The sequence below is a fragment of the Prunus mume genome, linkage group LG1 (assembly GCF_029339155.1).
Source record: "Prunus mume cultivar Tortuosa linkage group LG1, ASM2933915v1, whole genome shotgun sequence".
NCBI classification, from domain to species: Eukaryota; Viridiplantae; Streptophyta; class Magnoliopsida; order Rosales; family Rosaceae; genus Prunus; species Prunus mume.
In genome coordinates this window covers 11,193,785-11,216,347 of record NC_142698.1, presented here as the reverse complement: position 1 = coordinate 11,216,347, position 22,563 = coordinate 11,193,785, and the positions used below count along the sequence as shown (strand labels likewise).

Below are 22,563 nucleotides of genomic sequence, written 5' to 3'. Positions count from 1 at the left end.
TACATCTCTCAATTGGAGACCATTCCGGTGACTCGGGGGTGTATATTTAACATACACTCCTATATACACCCTTTCATTGTGGATGCTCTAACTTTGCGTAGATGACCTAATACCAAAACGCACCGTTTAGTTTGTGTCAAGAAATGCTTCAGCAAATTAGACATGGCGGTACGAGAATGTTGAGCTGAGTTGAGTTGCAGAGGTAGACAACATGCGGAGGTTATGTCAACAAACCACGTCTCTCTGCACCAAAGACCATCTCTCACTTTCCTCCAAACCAAACAGCCCCTTCAACTTCTTTCACACAAACCACAAACCCACCAAGCAAACAAACAACCCCCATGTCTTCAGCGAAAGAAGATCCGGGTTCGGGTTGGTCCGCCTCGAAACCGACCCAGAACCATCACCGGACGACCCAAACCACTGCGAATTCGCCGCCGACGTGGAGAAGATTTACAGAATATTAAGGAAATTCCACTCGAGGGTCCCTAAACTCGAGCTGGCTCTGGAACAATCCGGCGTCGTTTTGAGGTTGGGCTTGGCCGAGCGAGTGCTTAACCGGTGCGGGGATGCTGGGAATTTAGGGTACAGGTTCTTCGTGTGGGCTTCGCAGCAGCCTAATTACAGACCCAGTTACGAAGTGTACAAAGCCATGATCAAAAGCTTGAGCAAAATGCGTCAATTCGCTGCCGTTTGGGCTCTGCTTGAAGAAATGAGGAAAGAGAACCCGCATCTGATTACCCAAGAAGTTTTTGTCGTTTTGATGAGACGGTTTGCGTCCGCGAGAATGGTGAAGAAAGCAGTTGAGGTGCTCGACGAAATGCCTAAGTACGGGTGTGAACCCGATGAGTATGTGTTTGGTTGTTTGTTGGATGCTTTGTGTAAAAATGGTAGTGTTAAAGAAGCAGCTTCGCTGTTTGAGGATATGCGTGTGAGGTTTACACCGAGTGTTAAGCATTTTACGTCTTTGTTGTATGGTTGGTGTAGAGAAGGAAAGCTTATGGAGGCCAAATTCGTGTTGGTGCAAATGAAGGAAGCTGGGTTAGAGCCTGACATTGTGGTTTTTAACAATTTGTTAAGTGGGTATGCTCAAGCTGGGAAGATGGTTGATGCGTATGAGCTTTTAAAGGAGATGAGAAGGAAGGGTTGTGAGCCCAATGCTGCTTCATATACGACTGTGATTCAGGCACTTTGTGGTCGAGAAAAGATGGAGGAGGCAATGAGGGTGTTTGTTGAGATGCAGAGGAGTGGTTGTGAGGCTGATGTTGTGACTTACACTACTTTGATTAGTGGGTTTTGTAAGTGGGGGAAGATTGAGAGGAGTTATGAGATTTTGGATGGTATGATACAGAAAGGTTTTATGCCGAATCAGATGACTTACATGCACATTATGCTGGCTCATGAGAAGAAGGAAGAGCTGGAGGAATGTGTGGAATTAATGGAGGAGATGAGAAAGATTGGTTGCATTCCTGATCTTGGTATTTACAACACCTTGATTCGATTGGCATGCAAATTGGGGGAGGTGAAGGAAGGTGTTCGACTTTGGAACGAAATGGAAGTTGCTGGGTTTTCTCCAGGGCTTGATACCTTTGTCATTATGATTCATGGGTTTCTTGGGCAAGGTTTTTTGATTGATGCTTGTGATTATTTTAAAGAAATGGTTGGGAGAGGTCTTCTATCTGGCCCACAATATGGTACCTTGAAGGAGTTGATGAATGCTTTGTTGAGAGATGAGAAGCTAGAAATAGCAAAGGATGTTTGGAGTTGCATTGTGACTAAAGGATGTGAGCTCAATGTCTCTGCATGGACAATTTGGATTCATGCACTGTTTTCAAAGGGGCATGTGAAGGAGGCTTGTTCATACTGCTTGGACATGATGGAGGCAGATGTGATGCCACAGCCGGATACCTTTGCGAAGCTCATGCGTGGTTTAAGGAAACTTTATAACAGACAGATTGCAGCTGAGATCACCGAGAAGGTGAGGAAGATGGCTGCAGATAGGCAGATCACTTTCAAGATGTATAAACGACGAGGTGAGAGGGACTTGAAGGAAAAAGACAAGGAGAAAAAAGATGGGAGGAAACGGAGGGCTCGCAGAAGGCGTTGGCCTAGTAAAGCTAAAGCTTTATAGTTTGAATGAGAAAACTGAAGGTTGTGTATCCAAGTCACAGAGAGAGATGAATCTGGTATGCACTTCTCGCAATAGGGGCATCATTTGACCTGTTTTATCCTAAGCATTATCGCAGCCTCTCTTCATCTCTTTCTTCCTTCTGTCTAGATCTCGCAGCCACGAAATTATTGCCAATGACTCTCTCTTTCCTCTCCTCCGTCAACAAACAAAATAAAATCCCGACAAAAAAGAAGAACAAAAATTCAAACATATAAGATTAAAAAGGATTTAGAATACTTTATTAATTTTTATTCTTTAGTTGTAAACGAAGTGCTAAAATATGAAAACTATGAGAGAATATTTGTTTGTGGAAATTTTCTGTGTATTCTTCTTCTTGTAGGAGGTCATATTTATAATACAACGAAACCTGAATGGACAAGTAAATAATAAATTCATAAATCTATTTATAGCAGGAAATCAAGAATTAAAGTAAATCAATTACAATTATAATAGGAATTCTTGGTGTGTAAGGAAAGTAAGTCAATATCCACAAGTCATGCCAACACTCCCTCTCACGTTGGTGCATAGATGTCGCCAATGCCCAATTGATCTAGTGAATTGTGGAATGCTTTACTGGAAATCGCCTTTGTCAAAATATCCGCCAATTTCACAAAAAGAAATTGAAACACTTTAGCCTCAAGCTTTTGTTTGATGAAGTGTCGATCCACCTCAACATGTTTAGTACGATCATGCTGAACCGGATTCTGTGCAATGGCTATAGCAGCCTTGTTGTCACAAAAGAGATTCATTGTGGATGTAGGTTCATACCCAAGTTCAGTAAGCAACTTTCTTAACCAAAGAAGTTCACAAATCCCTTTAGTCATACATCTGAACTCGGCTTCTGCTGGATAAAGCTACTACATTCTGTTTCTTGCTCCTTCATGTCACTAAATTACCTCCCACGAATGTGAAGTAACCCGATGTGGATTTTCTATATGTTATATTACCTGCCAATCTGCATCTGAATAACCATCAATATTTAGATGACCATGCTTTGAGAACATAAGTCCTTTTCCAGGTGCAGACTTCAAATATCTAAGTATCCGAAGAACTGCATTCATGTGGTCTTCACTTGGAGAGTGCATAAATTGATTGACAACGCTCACCGCATAAGTAATGTCTGGTCGAGTATGTGACAAATAGATCAATCTTCCTACTAACCTTTGGTATCTTTCTTTGTTAGTTGGAACTTGATCCGGATATTCTCTAAGATGATGATTCTGAACAATAAGAGTGTTCGCAGGTTTGCAATCTAGCATTCCTGTGTCTGTCAACAAGTCCAAGACATATTTCATTTGAGAGAAAAATATGCCTTGCTGTGATCGAGCCACCTCAATTCCCAAGAAATACTTGAGTCCACCTGGATCCTTTATCTCAAACTCTGTAGCCAGATAGTCTTGTAGCTGTGATATTTCTTGTTTATCATTCCCAGTAATAATCATATCATCAACATAGATTATTAATGCTGTTACCTTCCCTTTCCGATGTTTCAAGAACAGAGTATGATCTGAGTTGCACTGTTTGAAACCATTGTTCTTCATTGCCATGGTGAACCATCCAAACCATGCACGTGGTAACTGTTTCAATCCATACAATGCTTTTCGTAACCTGCAAACTGTTCCAGTCTGAGTAGTATTATATCTAGGAGGAATGTCCATGTACACCTCCTCCGTGAGTTCGTCATGTAGAAAAGTATTCTTTACATCAAACTGGTGTAGTGACCAATCCAAATTAGCTGCAAGAGACAATAAGACTTTGACGGTGTTTAACTTTGCAACTGGAGCAAAAATTTCTTCATAGTCTATACCATATGTCTGTGTGTACCATTTTACCATAAGTCTTGCCTTGTATTGCTCGATAGATCCATTTGCATTGTGTTTTATAGTAAACACCCATCTACATCCGATAGTCTTTTTTCCTCGTGGTATAGTCTCCAATGTCCAAGTCTGATTTTTCTCAAGAGCTTTCATCTCTTCTTTTATAACTTGGACCCACTTAGGATTTTTCAATGCTTCAGAGACCTTGGTTGGAATATGGATAGCAGACAACTGATGCACAAAAGCCTTGAGTGATTCAGACAGCTTCTCAGTGGATACATGATTTGTGATTGGATACTTGGATGTCTTGCCAATATCATGTGAATAACGGTTTGGTGGCTTCCCACGATTTTGCTTGAAAGGTAATTGATATCCAGTAGTTTTATCCTCTAAATGCACAAGTCTAGTAGGAGTAGTTACCTTAAGGGTATTCTCAGGAGATTGATCTGTTGGTACTGTTGAGTTAGAGAGGAGGTCGGCTCTGATACCATGCTAAAATATGAAAACTATGAGAGAATATTTGTTTGTAGGAATTTTCTGTGTATTTTTCTCATTGTAGGAGGTCATATTTATAATACAACGAAATCTGAATAGGTAAGTAAATAATAAATTTCTAAATCTATTTACAGCAGGACATCAAGAATTAAAGTAAATCAATTACAATTATAATAAGAATTCTTAGTGTGTAAGGAAAGTAATTCAATATCCACAAGTCACGCCAACACGAAGATGTCACAATTACAGCAACATATTGAACATTATCCAAATAAAATTTGAGATCACCAAAATTTAGGTCTTCCCCGGAAGTATATCAAATCCAAAGGATTAGGACCAGCATACTTATCACGTACTGCAACATCATAATTTGCGCCGGGCAATGACCCATCTTTGACCTTAATGACAAGGACAATCTGGAGGCCTGTTACCTCGTAGCGTGTCTTGCCCTTGACCACGCTTTCAATCACCAAATTCTTCTCATGCTTGTTATACGAAGAGACAGCGAACTCTGCTGTATTTATCCATTTTTTTTTTCTTTTGTCAAACGATGGAAGAATTTTTTTATTTATCCCATTTAAACTTCCCACCCACACGAGATACATGCGCTGCTACCAGATGAGCAGCTGCATTGCACCTACAATTCACAAAAGTAAAAGATACCTAACCCACTTGAGAGGCCAGTAACTTAATATCATGAATAATGCCGTCAATAGCAGTATCCGTATCCGTATTCATGTTACCAGTTAGCATCGCAACAAGCTGTTTACAGTCTGTCTCCACCATTATCCTAGTAACCCGCGCCTCCAAACCCGGTGCCACCTCCTCTCGCACTGCTTCTGCTTCAGCGGCCAGAGCCGACTGGCACGAAAAACCCCTCACACCCCCTCCCATTTCCATCCAGCCATTACTGTCTCAAGCCACCCATCCTGCTCCACCCCTCATGTGCGCTTGCGTCCAAGCACCATCGACTTAGAGTAGATTAAATGTGCTCAATTATAATCTGAGCTGTCAGTCAAAATGCTTTTGTACACAGCATTCACACTCCTTTATCTTTCTATATGAGATAAAGAATTCCATCTTCTTATCTCACGAAAAGTGTGTTAGGTTCTCATTGTTTTAGATTTGCTAAGCTATAGCTAAGCTTATCTTGCAGTTTTTCTATATGGGGTCTCTTATATCAACACTATTTTTCCTCTTCTTTTTCTTGGGTACAATTTCGGGTGTGCCCTATAATGAGATGAAATATGATTTTCAAGACTATGTTTCAAACACCATCATGGTCGATAAGAGTGGTCGAGGAAATTTTCCCACAGTGCAAGAAGCCATCGATTCTATACCGTCAAATAACTCTTTGTGGACTCGTATCCTTATTAACCATGGTCTCTACATGTAAGTAGCACAAACTTCTTCAAGTGTAATTTTTTTTCTTTTCAAATTTCTAATTATAAAATAAAAATCAAAACTCAAAATATATATGACATTTGCATATGTAGGGAAAAAGTTGTGATTCCTCGAGACAAACCATATATTATTCTTGAAGGCGACCCTAGACATGTTACCGCAATTGAATATGGAGATTTTGGCAGTGTTATTGACAGTCCTACGTTCAAGTTGTTTGCAGATAATTTTGTGGCACGAAATATAATATTCAAGGTTAAAATTCATGTAGATAGTGTTTGTTTGTTTTGAAGTTACTATCATTTATTCATCGTTTAAAGTCTTAATTATGGTGGTTACAGAATTCATACGACTGTCTTATCACATCGGATCCAAATGGAAGGAAAACTACTTGGGCACCTGCAGCTTCAATTTCTGGAGATAAAGCAAGTTTTTATAATTGTGCTTTCATTAGTTTGCAAGACACATTGAGTGATGACGTTGGTCGTCACTATTATTATGACTGCTTTGTTGAAGGGGCTATAGACTTCATTTGGGGCAATGGCCAATCAATTTATGAGGTAAATTTCTTTATTTTCTCTCGTACCCTATTTGGTGGCCGTGACGGGACATAATTGGGACTAAATTAATTCGAGTCTTATTAAATTTCACTATTTTAGATAGGACTTATAAGACATAATATATTGAAATATTTCCTTGCAGAAATGCCAGTTAAGATCAGTAACAGACAAAATAGGTGTACCTGGTTTTATCACAGCGCAGGGTCGTAAGGGCCTAAAGGAAACTAGCGGTTATGTATTCAAAGATTGCTATGTAAATGGAACAGGCCCTATATTTTTAGGCAGACCATACAGAAATTATTCAAGAGTATTGTTTGCCTCCACATATATGGAAAATATTATAACCCCAGAGGGTTGGTCCACATGGGAAAAGAGATCACTGTAAGTTTTCTTTTTTATTTTATATTTTATATATCATTGTCTATGTGAAGAGAATATTAAAATTATGCCAGATATTAAACTCTAATTCTCTTGTTTTTTTTCTTGACATTATATCGAACAGGAATTTAATCACATTCTCAGAGGTGAATTGCAAAGGTCCTGGAGCAGATATGTCCCATCGTGTCCCATGGGAGAAGAAGTTATCAGATCAGGAAGTGGCATATTTAACAAATCCAGCTTCTTTCATAGACCAAGAAGGATGGTTGGGAAAACAACCCAATTAAGCCCTTGATATCAATAATAATTAGTTCCTTTTTTGGGTCTTCCATCAATAACCGGTCGTTAAGGCAACAAAGAAGGATGCAAAATGTCTTTGTGAATGGACTAAGTACACATCTTTGTAATGTTATGTGGTCTTGATTGAAAAATTGAATAAGCTTCTTCGATAACATATGAGGTTTTTGTGTACTAGGATAGGATGTGCTGTTTGTTTGCTTGGTGTGAGTTTGTGGTTTGTGTGAAAGAGGTTGAAGAGGATGTTTGGTTGGAGGGAAAGTGAGAGATGGTGTTATTTGCCTCTTCAACTCAACATTCTCGTACCACCATATCTAACATTGCTAATGTTCTCAATCAAACCAAATGGTCAACTTAATAGAAGACTTAAATTGGTCAAATTTGAAAATCATAGGGTATAAATTGATGAAATTAAAACTCAGTAGCCCATATTGAGAATGACCCCAAACATCCAAATGGTGTTTTGTCGTTAACCCAGTTATTTATTTATCATCTAACTACCGTCTTTTTTTTTTTTTTTCTTTCTATGCAACCTATCATGAAATAATAGGATAACGTAATAATGTACCTAATTTTTCTTAAGAATAATGTGCCTATATTTTGCTTATAGATAATGTACCTATTTTTTTATTATTATTATATAAGTATGTATCTATCTATTTACCTATCTTGTATTAGATATGTAGGTAAATTATTTTTAATTAAAACTACAGATATGTAGGTAAATTATTGATGTTGCTAGGTAGATATTGATGTTGCTAGGTAAGGTACATATAGCGATTGGTTTTTTTTTTTAAAAAATCTTTTAATCTTTTAATTTTTATATTTTATATGGGTTGCTATTATTATTTTTGGTTGGAATAGATGCTTTATTAAAAAATAATATGCACCATAAGAGTGTACAAAGATAGCACTGAAACAACTAATACTATCCAAAACCCAAGTATGAGAGACAAGAATGAATGTCTGATATTTAAAAAGAGATTTTCTATTTAAACCCTACACTTCTCACTACTACATTTTACAATTTGCGCAACGAAGAGAATTGCATCGCGCAAGGTTTAGTCGCAAAAATTTTAGCGCGACAGAAACTTTGTCGCGCAAAATCCGTCGCGCAAAGATCGTAAAGAAAGACTTTGCGTGATGAAAAAATATTGGTCGCGCAAAGTTTTGCACCACGAAAAACATTGGTCGGGCAAAGTCTTAAAAAAAATAAAAAAATAAAAAATTCCCTCTCCCTTTTTTGGTACCCGCCCAAATTTTTAGAGTTTTACGAGATGAATATTAATTTTTTAAAATTTTTATTTTTTAAAATTAATTTAATTGTATGATTTTTTAAATTACTTTAATTTAAATTGATATTAATTTAATTATATTAATTTATTCAAATTTTTACTTTTTAAATTTAATTTAATTGCGTGATTTTTTTAAATTACTTTAACAAACATTCAGAGATCTAGTAACGGGACAAAACTTTTCGATGGTTATAAATGAAAAATCACGATTTAACGGTGATTTTAACTCCGAATTTTGATGATTTTTTTATAGCTACACTCCTTGACCCTATATGAATACAATGAATGAATTTGATCTTCAATTTAAAATATTTACACTAGTGGATACCGCAAAATCTTATGTTATATTTAACGAAAATATAGATAAACTCTTAATTGTTAGTAAATATATTGTGTTGATGGCATACGCATTCTACTAAACTAGTTTCAACTATCCAACTGTCAAACTTGTTTGTTTATACTTCGAGATCATATACGCCAAAAAAAATAAAATTCAGAGATCAAGTAATGAAACAAAACTTTTCGACGGTTACAAATGAAAAATCACGATTTAACGGTTATTTTAACTCCGATTTTGATTATTTTTACAGCTACACTCCTTGACCCTATATGAATACAATGGCTGAATTTGATCTTTAATTTAAAATATTTACACTAGTGGATACCACAAACTCTTATGTTATATTTAACGAAAGTATAAATAAACTCTTAATTGTTAGTGAGTATATTGTTTTGATGGCATACACATTCTACGAAACTAGTTTAAACTATCCAACCGTCAAACTTGTTTTTTTTATACTTCGAGATCATATATGCCAAAAATCGAAAAAATAAACATTCAGAAATCAAGTAATTGGACAAAACGTTTCGACGGTTATATATGAAAAATCACGATTTAATGGTTATGTTAACTCAGATTTTGATGATTTTTTTACAGTTACACTCCATGACCCTATATGAATATAATGAATTAATTCGGTCATCAATTTAAAATATATATTTTCTAACAAAAGCCCAATATGAACTACAATAATATATTTTTCTAACAAAAATCCCATGCGAACTAAAATAATAAATTTAAAGCCACTTAATGCATACAAAATAAAAAATAAAATAAAAATGGATTAGGTGATGAAATATTTGGATTATGTCATGCAAAGATTTAAAAAAATAATTTTTTTATTTTTGTAAAAACTTTGCGCGTCGAAACACACTTTGTCGCTAAAGACTTTGTGCAACGAAGTTTATTGTTTCATGCAAAATTACTTTGAGCGACGATGTATTGTTGTCGCTCAAAGTCACTTTGTGCGACGAATTGTTTTTCGTCGCGCAAAGTTTGGTTGCCCAAGACTTTGGGCGACGAAGTATTGTCGTCGTGCAAAAGTTTGTCGCGCAAAGTCACTTTGCGCGACGCGACTAATTTTTTTCGTCGCGCAAGACTTTGAGCGACAAATTTTTTAGTTTCGTCGCGCAAAGTGACATTGAGCCACCATTAGTTTTTCGTAGTGCAAGGGTTTTTTTTTTACTAGTGTCTCTTAGTTCACCCCATGTTCTAAAGTTCACTCCAACTTTAATTTAAATTTTCACAATTTGTAAGAAAACCCCACTATCTTTCCAAACAACCCTTAAATACTCCCCAAACTGAAAAAATTGGAATTAAAAGAGATTTTCTATATAAACCCCACAATTTTCTTTGTTCCCAGCCAAAAAAAAAAAAAAAACACAAACAAATAAAACCTCAAATCCGAAATTTAATACTTTCTAGAGAAAGGGAACAACTTTATCTCTCTCCAAGAATTGTAACTGGAATACTAACACTTTGGTATTGTTGAGAGAGAGAGAGAGAGAGAGAGAGAGAGAGAGTTTGTTAACAGGAAGTTGGAAGGAGGCTTCTAAACCTTAATATGAAGAGTGGTGGAGTGTGTGTATAGATGTACTAGGGTTAATTATTAAGTTAGATGACCTTTTTTGTCTTTTTACACAATAATAAAACTTATAGCTTAATGATTTAAGTAGTGAGAGTGAACAAAGAGAAGTGCGGGGTATTAACAATCTCTCACTTTCCCTCCAACCAAACATCCACTTCAACCTCTTTCACACAAACCACAAACCAACACCAAGCAAACAAACAACACATCCCAGTACACAAAAACCTCATATGTTATCGAAGCTGATTCAATTTTTCAATCAAGACCTCTTAACATTACAAAGATGTATACTTAGTCCATTGACGAAGACATTTTGCACCATCCTTCTTTGTTGCCTTAACAACGGGTTATTGATGGAAGACCCAAAAAAGGGACTAATTATTATTGATATCAAGGGCTTAATTGGGTTGTTTTCCCAACCATCCTTCTTGGTCTATGAAAGAAGCTGGATTTGTTAAATATGCCACTTCCTGATCTGATAACTTCTTCTCCCATGGGACACGATGGGACATATCTGCTCCAGGACCTTTGCAATTCACCTCTGAGAATGTGATTAAATTCCTGTTTGATAATGTCAAGGAAAAAACAAGAGAATTAAAGTTTAATATCTGGCATAATTTTAATATTCTCTTCACACAGACAAAGATATATAAACTAAAAAAGAAAAAAGAAAACTTACAGTGATCTCTTTTCCCATGTGGACCAACCCTCTGGGGTTATAATATTTTCCATATATGTGGAGGCAAACAATACTCTTGAATAATTTCTGTATGGTCTTCCTAAAAATATAGGGCCTGTTCCATTTACATAGCAATCTTTGAATACATAACCACTAGTTTCCTTTAGGTCCTTACGACCCTGCGCTGTGATAAAACCAGGTACACCTATTTTGTCTGTTACTGATCTTAACTGGCATTTCTGCAAGAAAATATTTCAACATATTATGTTTTATAAGTCCTATCTAAAATAGTGAAATTTAATAAGATTCAAATGAATTTAGTCCCAATTATGTCCCGTCACGGCCACCAAATAGGGTACGAGAGAAAATAAAGAAATTTACCTCATAAATTGATTGGCCATTGCCCCAAATGAAGTCTATAGCCCCTTCAACAAAGCAGTCATAATAATAGTGACGACCAACGTCATCACTCAATGTGTCTTGCAAACTAATGAAAGCACAATGATAAAAACTTGCTTTATCTCCAGAAATTGAAGCTGCAGGTGCCCAAGTAGTTTTCCTTCCATTTGGACCCGGTGTGATAAGACGGTCGTATGAATTCTGTAACCACCATAATTAAGACTTTAAACGATAAATAAATGATAGTAGCTTCAAAACAAACAAACAAACACTATCTACATGAATTTTAACCTTGAATATTATATTCCGTGCCACAAAATTATCTGCAAACAACTTGAATGTAGGACTGTCAATAACACTGCCAAAATCTCCATATTCGATTGCGGTATCATGTCTAGGGTCGCCTTCAAGAATAATATATGGTTTGTTTTGAGGAATCACAACTTTTTCCCTAATGAAAATGTCATATATTTAGAGTTTCGATTTTTATTATATAGATTAGAAAAAAATAATTTAAACTTGAAGAAGTTTGTGCTACTTACATGTAGAGACCATGGTTAATAAGGATACGAGTCCACAAAGAGTTATTTGACGGTATAGAATCGATGGCTTCTTGCACTGTGGTAAAATTTCCTCGACCACTCTTGTCGACCATGATGGTGTTTGAAACATAGTTTTGAAAATCATATTTCATTTCATTATAGGGTGCACCCGAAATTGTACCCAAGAAAAAGAAGAGGAAAAATATGGTTGGTATAAGAGAATCCATATCCCAATACTGCAAGAGAAGCTAGTTTAGCAAATTTAGAACAATGAGAACCTAATTTGGCTTAGGAAGATGGAAATTCTTCATCTCATATATAGAGAGATAAAAAGTGTCTGAATGCTGTGCACAAAATCCTTTTGACTGACAACTCAGATTAATTAAGCACAATGAATCTACTCTAAGTCGCCGACTCTAGAAAAAATATATATGTTCACACGAAAAATAGGCAACCACTTAATAGGGAGTTATTATTAGCACTTCAAATTAGCCAATAATAATTACCTTTTGAGATATCTCTTATTTTTATGTGGATATACATTAATGTGGCATCTTACATGATAATAAATAAGTAGCTTTTGCCAACAGGTCTAGCCTAAGAGAAAAGGGCCTTGACTTGTAGATTAGTGGTCTCAGGTATGACACCAGTAGCGTGAGAAAGTCCCTCCTCCTTGTAGTTTATTTAGACCATTGCTTAAATAAAAATAAATAAAAAAAATAAAAATGAGTAGCTTCTAACCATGCCATTTCTTGCCACATAAATTTATATTCTTACTTGGACGGGTTTGCGGTAAGTATTAGTCTCTATCTTTCAAAAATTGGAAAAAAACAACTTTAAACTTACAATTGGGGCCCCTTCCTCACCCAAACTATCATGTTAACCAACATTTTTTTACGGAACACTTAAGTTGACATATTTTTTGCTTACATAATGGGTACGCGAGATCAATTCCACGTGTGTAATTTTTTTATTTGTTGTCTATTTGTCAAAAAAATTTCAAAAAAAAATTAAATTAACAGTTAAACATGGGAAGGAACCAATGTAAGAATTCATAAGTTTAAGGATGTTTTTGTTAATTTTTAAAAGAAATGAACTAAATTGTCACTGACCCCAATCTACAGGCGTGCATAGGTAATTGATACAGTAATTAATTATCTAGTTCAAAACAAACAAACAAATACGATCTACGTGAATTTTAACCTTGAATATTCTATTTTGTGCCACAAAATTATCTGCAAACAACTTAAATGTAGGACTGTCACTAACATTGCCAAAATCTCCATATTCAATTGCAGTAACATGTCTAGGGTCGCCTTCAAGAATAATATATGGTTTGTCTTGAGGAATCACAACTTTTTCCCTACATATGAAAATGTCATATATATATATATATATTTAGAGTTTCGATTTTTATAAAAATAAACTTGAAGAAGTTTGTGCTACTTACATGTAGAGACCATGGTTAAAAGGATACGAGTCCACAAAGAGTTATTTGAGAGTATTGCGTGCGTCTTGGGCCCGGAGTAGCCTCTTAGTTGGTCGTGAAATTATTGAGAATGGTGCTCGCTGACAAATCGGTAACGGTCGTTCGGTGGATGTGTGGAAGGATCGCTGGTTAATGGGCTGTGGCTCAGGAAAAATCTCCCCCCTCCCCTCCAATAACCGCTTCACCCCCTACTGGTTTCTGATCTCATCGATGTGGACAACAAGACCTGGAATATCTCTCACATTGAGCCTTTCATTCCTCCATGCGAGGCTACTAAAATCCGTACTACTCCCATTGGCACCCCTTCTACTTGTGACCGTTTGGTGTGGCCTGCGGTAAAAACTGGAGACTACTCTGTTAAAACTGGTTATTATCATGTCATCAATGACTTCCCTCCCGTCTCTAGAGATAGAACTTCTGCTTCCCATGCAGTGAATATTGATGTTTGGAAAGTTATATGGAGGGCTTGCACCACTCCTAAAATCAGGAACTTTATGTGGCGTGCATTATCGAACTCCATTCCCACGAGTGCAAATCTCTTTAAGAGGAAACTATCCTCCTATTTGTAGCTTATGTGGTTTGTTTCCTGAGACGGTGGAGCACATGCTACTGCTTTGTCCTTGGACGAGGGCGGTTTGGTTCGGCTGTCCTTTTGGGTACTCTCCGGACTTGGCCTCCATTTCCACCCGGGACTCTTGGTTCCCTGGTTTTCTGAGTAGCACCTTTGTTGATGGTGATCAAAGGGATTGGGGAATCTCCCTTTTCATGTTTTGCTCCTAGGAAATTTGGAAGGCTCGATGTAAGGCGGTTTTCAATGATCTTAGGCCCTCTCCTCTTCTGGTTTTCAATAGAAATGGTGGTGGTTAAAATAGATGAAATCTTGAAAAACGCAAAACATACAGAGAGGAAGTTAGTGGACAATGAGAGAGAGAGAGAGAGAGAGAGAGAGAGGGTTGGATAGGGAAAGCGACGGGGAGGGGAAGATCGGGTCAGAAAAGAGGATGTGATGCGACGAAGAGAAGGAGAAAACGGAAGTTGGGGAGCAGTTTCTCCCGAAAGACGATTCATGTTAAAAATAAAAAGCTTGCATATTAATGTCATATGGGTTGCTATTGCTAAGGGCTTTTTTTTCATCAAGAATTCTGATTAAGGAATAAAATAATAATTTTTTTTTTTGTGGTCAATGAATAAAATAATAATTAGGATAAGGAGTGTCCATACATATATGTTGGCAAATTATTTTTAATATATATATATTATAGAATAATTGGACCATATATATTAATAGTAAATTTAAAACTAATCATCAATATCTATTTTTCTTAATAATATAAAAAATTATCAAACAAATAACTCAACAAGGAACATAAAATAAAAAAACCCATGGTTCATCAAATTGTTAATTAAAATTTACTCAAATAAATAAATAAACATATGTGGATTGATTTAGTGTTGATCTTTATTTTTTGGTCGAAATTTAGTACTGATCAAGAGATCCTATTATGTGTAATTTAGGGCTGGGCATCTGAAGCCGAAGAACCGAAATCGAACATGTTTAGAACCGTACCGCATCGAACTTGTGCCGTTTCATTTGGTTTTTGGTTGCATCTGGTATGATACCGAATGTATCAACCTTGTATGGCACGAAAGCGGCACTAGATATTTGATATCGACTGAGCCCTTAGTTAAAGAAAAAAAAAATCTCTCTATTTCTCGATCTCTCTCTATCTCACTCTCTCACTCCATTCGATAATTCCAAAACCCAAACCCCAATCGATCATTCAATCAATTCAATCCCCAAACAAAACCCTTCTCATCTCAACCCCAAATCAACGCATGGTTAAAGAAAAAAAGAAGATATATATATATCTCTCTCTCAATCAGCCCCAAATCGACGAAGCCCCAAATATGTCAATGGTAAGTTCTTCTGATTTTTGTTAATTTGTCAGGGGTTTAGGGTTAATTTGTTGTTGTTTGCAACCAGCAACATTGGTATCGAAATGGTTATCAAACGGATCCTTAGGGAATGGTGTAATCCAAACATTTAAGGATTTTCAGGCTTGCAATTTAACCAAACCAAAACAAACTTACTTATATTTCTAACTAAGGGCACGTTTGATAACCATTTCAGTTTTTAGTTTCTAGTTTTCAATTTTTAAGTTTCATTTTTCATTTTCCTTATCCCTTTCAATTTTCAATTTTCAGTTTTGCCTTAACCCTAACCTCATCCTTCCTCTTTCTGCCCACTACTAAAAAAAAACCCTTGAGCGACCAAAAACTATTTGTCGCTCAATGTCACTTTGCGCGACGAAACTAAAAAATTTGTAGCTCAAGGTCTTGCGCGACCAAACTTTGCGCGACAAACTTTTGCGCGATGACAATACTTCATCGCTCAAAGTACTGCGTGACGAAGAACAATTTGTCACTCAAAGTCACTTTGTGCGACAAACTTTTGCGTGACGACAATACTCCGTCGCTCAAAGTCTTGGGCGACCAAACTTTGAGCGATGAAAAACAATGTCACACAAAGTGACTTTGCGCGACGACAATACATCGTCGCTCAAAGTGACTTTGCGTGACGAAACAATAAATTTCGTTGCACAAAGTCTTTAGCGACGAAATGTTGAGTCGAGCAAAGTTTTTACAAAAATAAAAAAAATAAAAAAATATTTTTTAAAATCTTTGTGTGACATAATCCAAATGTTTCATCGCCTAACCAATTTATTTTTGTTTTTGTTTTTTATTTTGTATGCATTAAGTAGTTTTAAATTTATTATTTTAGTTTGCATAGGATTTTTGTTAGAAAAATATATTATTGTAGTTCATATTAGGCTTTTGTTAGAAAATATATATTTTAAATTGATGATCGAATTAGTTCATTGTATTCATATAGGGTCAAGGAGTGTAGTTGTAAAAAATCATCAAAATTGAAGTTAACATAACCGTTTAATCGTGATTTTTCATTTATAACCGTCGAAAAGTTTTGTCAATTACTTGAAATCTGAATGTTTATTTTTTTCGATTTTTGGTGTATATGATCTCGAAGTATGAACAAACAAGTTTGACGGTTGGATAGTTGAAACTAGTTTTGTAGAATGCGTATGCCATCAAAACAATATATTCAATAACAATTAAAAATTTATTTGTACTTTCGTTAAATATAACATAAGATTTAGTGTAAATATTTTAATTGGGATCAAATTCAGTCATTGTATTCATATAGGGTCAAGGAGTGCAGCTGTAAAAAATCATCAAAATCGGAGTTAAAATAACTGTTAAATCGTGATTTTTCATTTATAACCATCGAAAAGTTTTGTCCCGTTACTAGATCTCTGAATGTTTGTTTTTTGCGATTTTGGGGTTATACAATCTTGAAGTATATACAAACAAGTCAGACGGTTGGATCGTTGAATGGTGCGTGTGTATATATATATATATATATTTATTTACTGATTAGCTTTAAATTTATTTATTTTGTAAGTATAACACTTAAGAAATTGAATAGTATATATATTTATTAAGTAGCTTTAACCTTATTTATATTTTAAATCGTAAATAAAATTATTTTCATTGCGCAAAACTCTAAAAATTTGGGCGGGTACCAAAAATGGGATGCGAGATTTAAAAAAAAAAAGAAAAATATTTTAGACTTTGTGCGACTAATATATATTTTTCGTCGAGCAAAAATTTGGACGGGTACCAAAAATGGGACGCGAGAATTTGTTTAGACTTTGCGCGACCAATATGTATTTTTCGTCGCGCAAAATTTAAAATATTAGGTACCAAAATGAGACGCGAAATTTTTTTTAAAAATAATTTTTAGACTCTGCGACCAATATTTTTCGTCGCTCAAAACTTTGCGCGACCAATATTCCAATATTTTTCCTCACACAAAATTTTGAGCGACCAACAATATTTTTTGTCGCTCAAAGTGATATGGTTTTTAAAACCAAAATAACTCCTCCACCGTTTTCTCAATGTCTTTCTCTACTCTTACCTCTCCTCTCTCTTTCCCTCTCCCCAAATCTCACCCTTTCTCTATCTCTCACTCTCACTCATTCTCTCATCTCTCTCTCACTATCTTCTCTAATTCTCTCACACTCACTTCTCCCTCTCATTCTCACTCTCTCAATCTTGCCAAAATGTATATGCCCTCCAAATTTTAATTTTTTTTCATTAATATGTGTTTTTGGAATTAGTTTTGAGTTTGTGTGGGGTTTGGGGTTGAGTATACGGTAAGGATTGGAGTTTGGGTTGGATTTATGGTATAACAATTTTAGGGGAGATTATGCCAATTTTTTTATTTATTTAAATTTTTTTGTTATTTGACCATATATATTTTTTTTTGGGTAGGGAATCATCGAGACTTTGACGGCTAAAGTTGAGGATTAGGAAGCTATCAAAACATATCATCCGGCACTACCACCACAATAGGCTTGTATTAGGATTTTATTATTGTACTTTGTTAATTTATGTGTACATTTTGAATATTATATATATATTTATTGGATAATTTGATCACTATTTTTCATATGTAATTATATTTTGAATATGTCAATTTAAATTAAAGTAATTAAAAAAAATAATGCAATTAAATTAAATTTAAAAAGTAAAAAATTTGAAAAAGTTAATATAATTAAATTAATATCAATTTAAATTAAAGTAATTAAAAAAATCATACAATTAAATTAAATTTATAATAAAAAATATATATATTAAATTAATATTAAAGAAATAATAAGAAAAAAATTAACATTCATTGCGCAAAATTCTAAAAATTTGGGTGGGTACCAAAAATGAGACGCGGAAATTTTTATTTTTATTTTTTAAGACTTTGTGTGACTAATGTTTTTAGTCGCTCAAATATTTTTCGTTGCGCAAACTTTTGCGCTACCAATATTTTTCGTCGCACAAACCTTTGCGCGACCAATTTTTTTTGTCGCACAAAGTTTTGCACAACCAATGTTTTTTGTCGCACAAAACTTTGAGCGACCAATATTTTTTCGTCGCGCAAAGTCTTTCTTCACGATCTTTGTGCGACGAAGTTTCTGTCGCGCTAAAATTTGTGCGACTAAAATGTACCTGTCGTGACGAAATTCTCTTCGTCGTGCAAATTGTAAAATATAGTAGTGACCTCTGCCTCATTCTTCTCTTTCTTCTGTCTACTCGCCCACCTCCCTCTTCTCTTTCTTCTCATTCTGCCCGCAGCCTCTCTTCATCTTTCTTCCTTCTGTCTAGATCTCGCAGTCACGAAATTATTGTCAATGACTCTCTTTCCTCTCCTCCCTCAAAAAACAAAATAAAATCCCAACAAAAAAGAAGGACAAAAATTCAAACGTATACAATTAAAAAGGATTTAGAATACTTAGTTTGGAGACCAACTTATCAACTTTTTATTCTTTAGTTGTAAACGAAGATGTCACAATTACAGCAACATATCATTGAACATTATCCAAATAAAATTTGAGATCACCAAAATTTAGGTCTTCTGCGGAAGTATATCAAATCCAAAGGATTAGGACCAGCATACTTATCACGTACTGCAACATCATAATTTGCGCTGGGCAATGACCCATCTTTGACCTTAATGACAAGGACAATATAGAGGCCTGTTACCTCGTAGCGTGTCTTGCCCTTGACCACGCTTTCAAACACCAAATTCTTCTTCTCGTGCTTGTTATACGAAGAGACAGCGAACTCTGCGGTATTTATCCAATATGGTTCGCTGGTGTTCTGTACGGGATCCCAAGTCTCAAGAACTACATCTGGGGCAGCAGCAGTCACAAGTGGAACGACCAGAACAAGGACTGCAATAACCCATTGAAGACGCATCGTACGTGACTGAGTTATTGATTTGGTTGAATTTTTTTAGTTTGAGGGTCGATTGATGTTGCTAGGTAAGGTATATATAGCGGTTGGTTTTTATTTTATTTTTTATATGGGTTGATATTGCTAAGGGCTTTTTTTCATCAAGAATTCTGAAGGAATAAAATAATAATGTAGGATAAGGAATGTCCAAAAAAAGGGAAATCTTTTGGAACGTGAGATTTCAAACCTAGAAATGTAATTCATTTTTATGGTTCAATTCTTGGGTATTAACCTAAAAAGGTATCCAAGTTTCTCCTTGTTTGGAAAGAAGGCTATATGCATATTTTAAATGATTCAATGTATGTATTCATTCAAACCTCATATGTTACGGATCTCGAGTCTTTGCATTTATCCACATTTATTAGAGAATCTTGGACATCCACATTCTCATGAGATTTTTTCTCTCCCCAAAACACAGGTTTGGAGTTAATCTTGGTGGGCCAAACTCTCCCAAATGCATCCAAGTTTGTCCTTGTTTGGAAAGAAAGCCTTCCATATGCATATTTTAAATGATTCAATGTATGTACTCATTCAAATATCATATGTGCATTTACCCCTATTTAAGAGAGAATCTTGAACATCCACGTCACCATGAGATTTTTTCTCTCCCCAAAACACAGGTTTGGAGTTAATTTTGGGGGGCCAAACTCTCCTCTCACCCCTCACCCCTAAAAGTGCACCCGAGTTTGATTCATGTATGAGACAATCTTGAGACAACCCAATATATTATTCCCCCTCCCCTCCCTAGTGAATGACAAAAGAGTTAATCTTGGTGTCTATAAAGAAATTAACTTCGACCAAAAAAAAGAAAAAGAAAAAAAGAAGAAAAGAAATTAACCTTGTATTTATAACATGGGTCATTGACATTGTCCAATGAATACATTTGAGAAAACATGAATTTTCCGGTTCTTTTTTAATTTTAATAATGATGGGAAGAGAAGATTGAGTAATATGTATGAGTGCTGCTAAACGAACCCTAAAATTAACTGAGTATACCATACTATCAAACTATTTATTGAATTACTAATTTATCCTATTATAAAATGACAAAAAAGATATATTGAATTGTGAATGAAGCATGTTTACGTATCAGTACTGGGTACGGGAGGAAAGTGAATGATTTCCATTCCTGACTTCCCCTACATTTACTTGCAATCAGGAATGAAAAAATAAGTGGGCCCCACTTCAAAATCCGTAATCACATTCCCTCAAAACTAGGTATTAGATCAACTAGGGGGGAGTAGTTGATACGATTCCCATTCATGTTTTCTCTTAATAACTTCCAAAAATACCCTTACCACTTTACCATAATTCTAAAATTAATTTGGATTCTGATTCATGCAAATTAGTAAACAGTAATAATGAGAATCAATCCCATTCCTTTGCTAATTCCATATGTTTAGTAAACAACTTAATGTGAATGATTCTTCTCATACCGATTTAGTAGTTTTCTGATTCCTAAATTCTCTAATTCCTTACTTTTTTCATTACTGATATGTAAACATGCCCTGAAATGTAATGTTAATAAGTATACCCTACCTTATTCAAAAATCTATCCCAAATGAAAGTTATTTCAGGCAATTTCGTAATGAAAAAAAGAAGAAGCAAAAACACAATACAACAGGCATCCTGATTCTTCTATCGTCATATATGGCCAGCACATACATAGTTCATCAACAAATGTAGGCAATTCCCACAGAGTAGTAAAAGAAAATCATGCAAGTAGATAAGCTCTCAAAAATTTCAAATCTTACAATCAGAAGGAGAAAATCGCACAATGGTATTCGCCCCTACTGCTCAGAGAACCTTTTAAGCTATTGGGCAATTTGTATTTTTCACTTTTCTATATATATATATATATATATATATAGTTCATAAGTTCGCAGTATAAAATTTCAAAAAATTATCGATTGTTCACCAACCTTGCCGAGTGTTCATTAGTATTCATTGGTGTCATCAACAACATAATATTTAAATTAATGAATGGGTTTGGTGTTGTGTGATATTAGGGTGTATCAAGGGTATTTTTGGTAGTTAAATAGGGTTGTTAATTTTATATGTTGAATTAAATATTAGGATGCACTTAGATCATATGGTGCACTCAGTTAATTTTAGGGTTCGTTTAACAACACTCATATATATATATATTTGTCTTTTTCAGTTACACGGCTCATCATGCGATAAAAATATTGATCGGCTGTATAGAAAACAAATTTAGGTGTCGATGCCTTTGATTGGAAGATGGCGATGACAATCATAATAAGGGGTCATTTGATACAACGGACTGTCATGGACTAGACTAAATTTTGAGACTGTCTCGGATTAGCTTGGATTGGACTAAGCTGAATTAAGTATTGACCTACGTTTGGTGTTGCATCAGACTAAGAAGTTGGATTGTAAAAATAGCGAAGACCTATTTTTGGTGGTGTCAAACTAAAAAATAATTATTTTAATAGTTAATTTTAATTAAGGATTTTGACCTAAAAATAAATTAAATTCTAATATTTTTTAAAGACTAAAACTAACTTATCTCTTTCTTTTTTTATTTTTATTTCTTCCTTCCTATTCTCTGCTTCGAGTTTTCTTCTTCCTTTTCTTCCCTAGCCCTCCCCCCCTTTTTTTCCTTCCTCTTTCCTTCTTCCTTCCCTGTTTTTTTTTTAAATTAAATTAAATTTATTTATTTTTAATAATGGTTCGATTGGGGCTGGTTATGGGTTTGATGGTAATGGTCTGACGGTTGTGGCATCGTGGTGGTGATGGTATCCAGCCAGATTCGTGTGTTCAAACCTACTTTCCGCCAATCAAAAACCATCAATTGCCGCCTCTTGTTAGTATAAATAGAAACCATTCTCTTATAGAAACCATTCCTTTAACTTGTTTAAACAACTTGCATAGTAGTGCATGCAACGTGAGAGAGAGAGAGAGAGAGAGAGAGAGAGAGAGAGAGAGAGAGAGAGAGAGAGAGGTGATAATATTCTTGGAGGAGTTAGAGGTTGGAGCTTGTGTTTTCTTAACTTGGAGTTAGCTTTGGAAACGAGGTAGGGGTTTCTTGGGGGGCCTTTTTCAGAGATTGATTTAATTAAATTTTGTGAGCATTATATTATACATAGTACTGTTTGATTTACGTACTCTTAACTGTTTGAACAATGTGGGCATGATTATATGTACATTGGTGATATTTAAATGATTACATTATTTTTATGAGATATGTGAATTATATAATGTCATGAAAATTATTTGGAGTT

General features: G+C 35.2%; 3 protein-coding genes across 3 annotated transcripts; 2 read left to right on the top strand and 1 right to left on the bottom strand.

Annotated features, from left to right (window-relative positions):
• The first annotated feature begins 93 nt into the window (after nucleotides 1-93).
• LOC103336155 (Tetratricopeptide repeat (TPR)-like superfamily protein) lies at nucleotides 94-2,484 on the top strand. The gene has a single exon (XM_008239187.3). The coding sequence runs from the start codon at nucleotides 212-214 to the stop codon at nucleotides 2,129-2,131; it is 1,920 nt and encodes a 639-aa protein (XP_008237409.2). The 5' UTR covers nucleotides 94-211; the 3' UTR covers nucleotides 2,132-2,484.
• Nucleotides 2,485-5,568: 3,084 nt separating this feature from the next.
• Nucleotides 5,569-7,241, top strand: LOC103336370 (putative pectinesterase 29). The gene is made up of 5 exons (XM_008239408.2): nucleotides 5,569-5,874; nucleotides 5,979-6,138; nucleotides 6,225-6,443; nucleotides 6,586-6,824; nucleotides 6,946-7,241. The coding sequence occupies exons 1-5, from the start codon at nucleotides 5,648-5,650 to the stop codon at nucleotides 7,106-7,108; spliced, it is 1,008 nt and encodes a 335-aa protein (XP_008237630.2). The 5' UTR covers nucleotides 5,569-5,647; the 3' UTR covers nucleotides 7,109-7,241.
• A 3,412-nt stretch (nucleotides 7,242-10,653) lies between these two features.
• LOC103336362 (putative pectinesterase 29) lies at nucleotides 10,654-12,171 on the bottom strand. The gene is made up of 5 exons (XM_008239402.3): nucleotides 11,962-12,171; nucleotides 11,711-11,870; nucleotides 11,402-11,620; nucleotides 11,021-11,259; nucleotides 10,654-10,902 (listed from the first exon to the last, which is right to left on the bottom strand). Exons 1-5 carry the CDS (start codon nucleotides 12,111-12,113, stop codon nucleotides 10,740-10,742), a joined length of 933 nt encoding a protein of 310 aa, XP_008237624.3. The 5' UTR covers nucleotides 12,114-12,171; the 3' UTR covers nucleotides 10,654-10,739.
• Between the last annotated feature and the right edge of the window lie 10,392 nt (nucleotides 12,172-22,563).

Excerpts from the sequence above, each read along its gene's own strand:
- LOC103336362 (XM_008239402.3), bottom strand. The coding sequence starts at position 12,113 with ATGAAATATGATTTTCAAAACTATGTTTCAAACACCATCATGGTCGAC. Across the intron at positions 11,871-11,961 it reads ATTAACCATGGTCTCTACAT|GGAAAAAGTTGTGATTCCTC; the intron begins GTAAGTAGCACA and ends CATTTTCATTAG. Across the intron at positions 11,621-11,710 it reads CACGGAATATAATATTCAAG|AATTCATACGACCGTCTTAT; the intron begins GTTAAAATTCAT and ends TGGTGGTTACAG.
- LOC103336155 (XM_008239187.3), top strand. The coding sequence starts at position 212 with ATGCGGAGGTTATGTCAACAAACCACGTCTCTCTGCACCAAAGACCAT.
- LOC103336370 (XM_008239408.2), top strand. The coding sequence starts at position 5,648 with ATGGGGTCTCTTATATCAACACTATTTTTCCTCTTCTTTTTCTTGGGT. Across the intron at positions 5,875-5,978 it reads ATTAACCATGGTCTCTACAT|GGAAAAAGTTGTGATTCCTC; the intron begins GTAAGTAGCACA and ends TTGCATATGTAG. Across the intron at positions 6,444-6,585 it reads ATGGCCAATCAATTTATGAG|AAATGCCAGTTAAGATCAGT; the intron begins GTAAATTTCTTT and ends ATTTCCTTGCAG.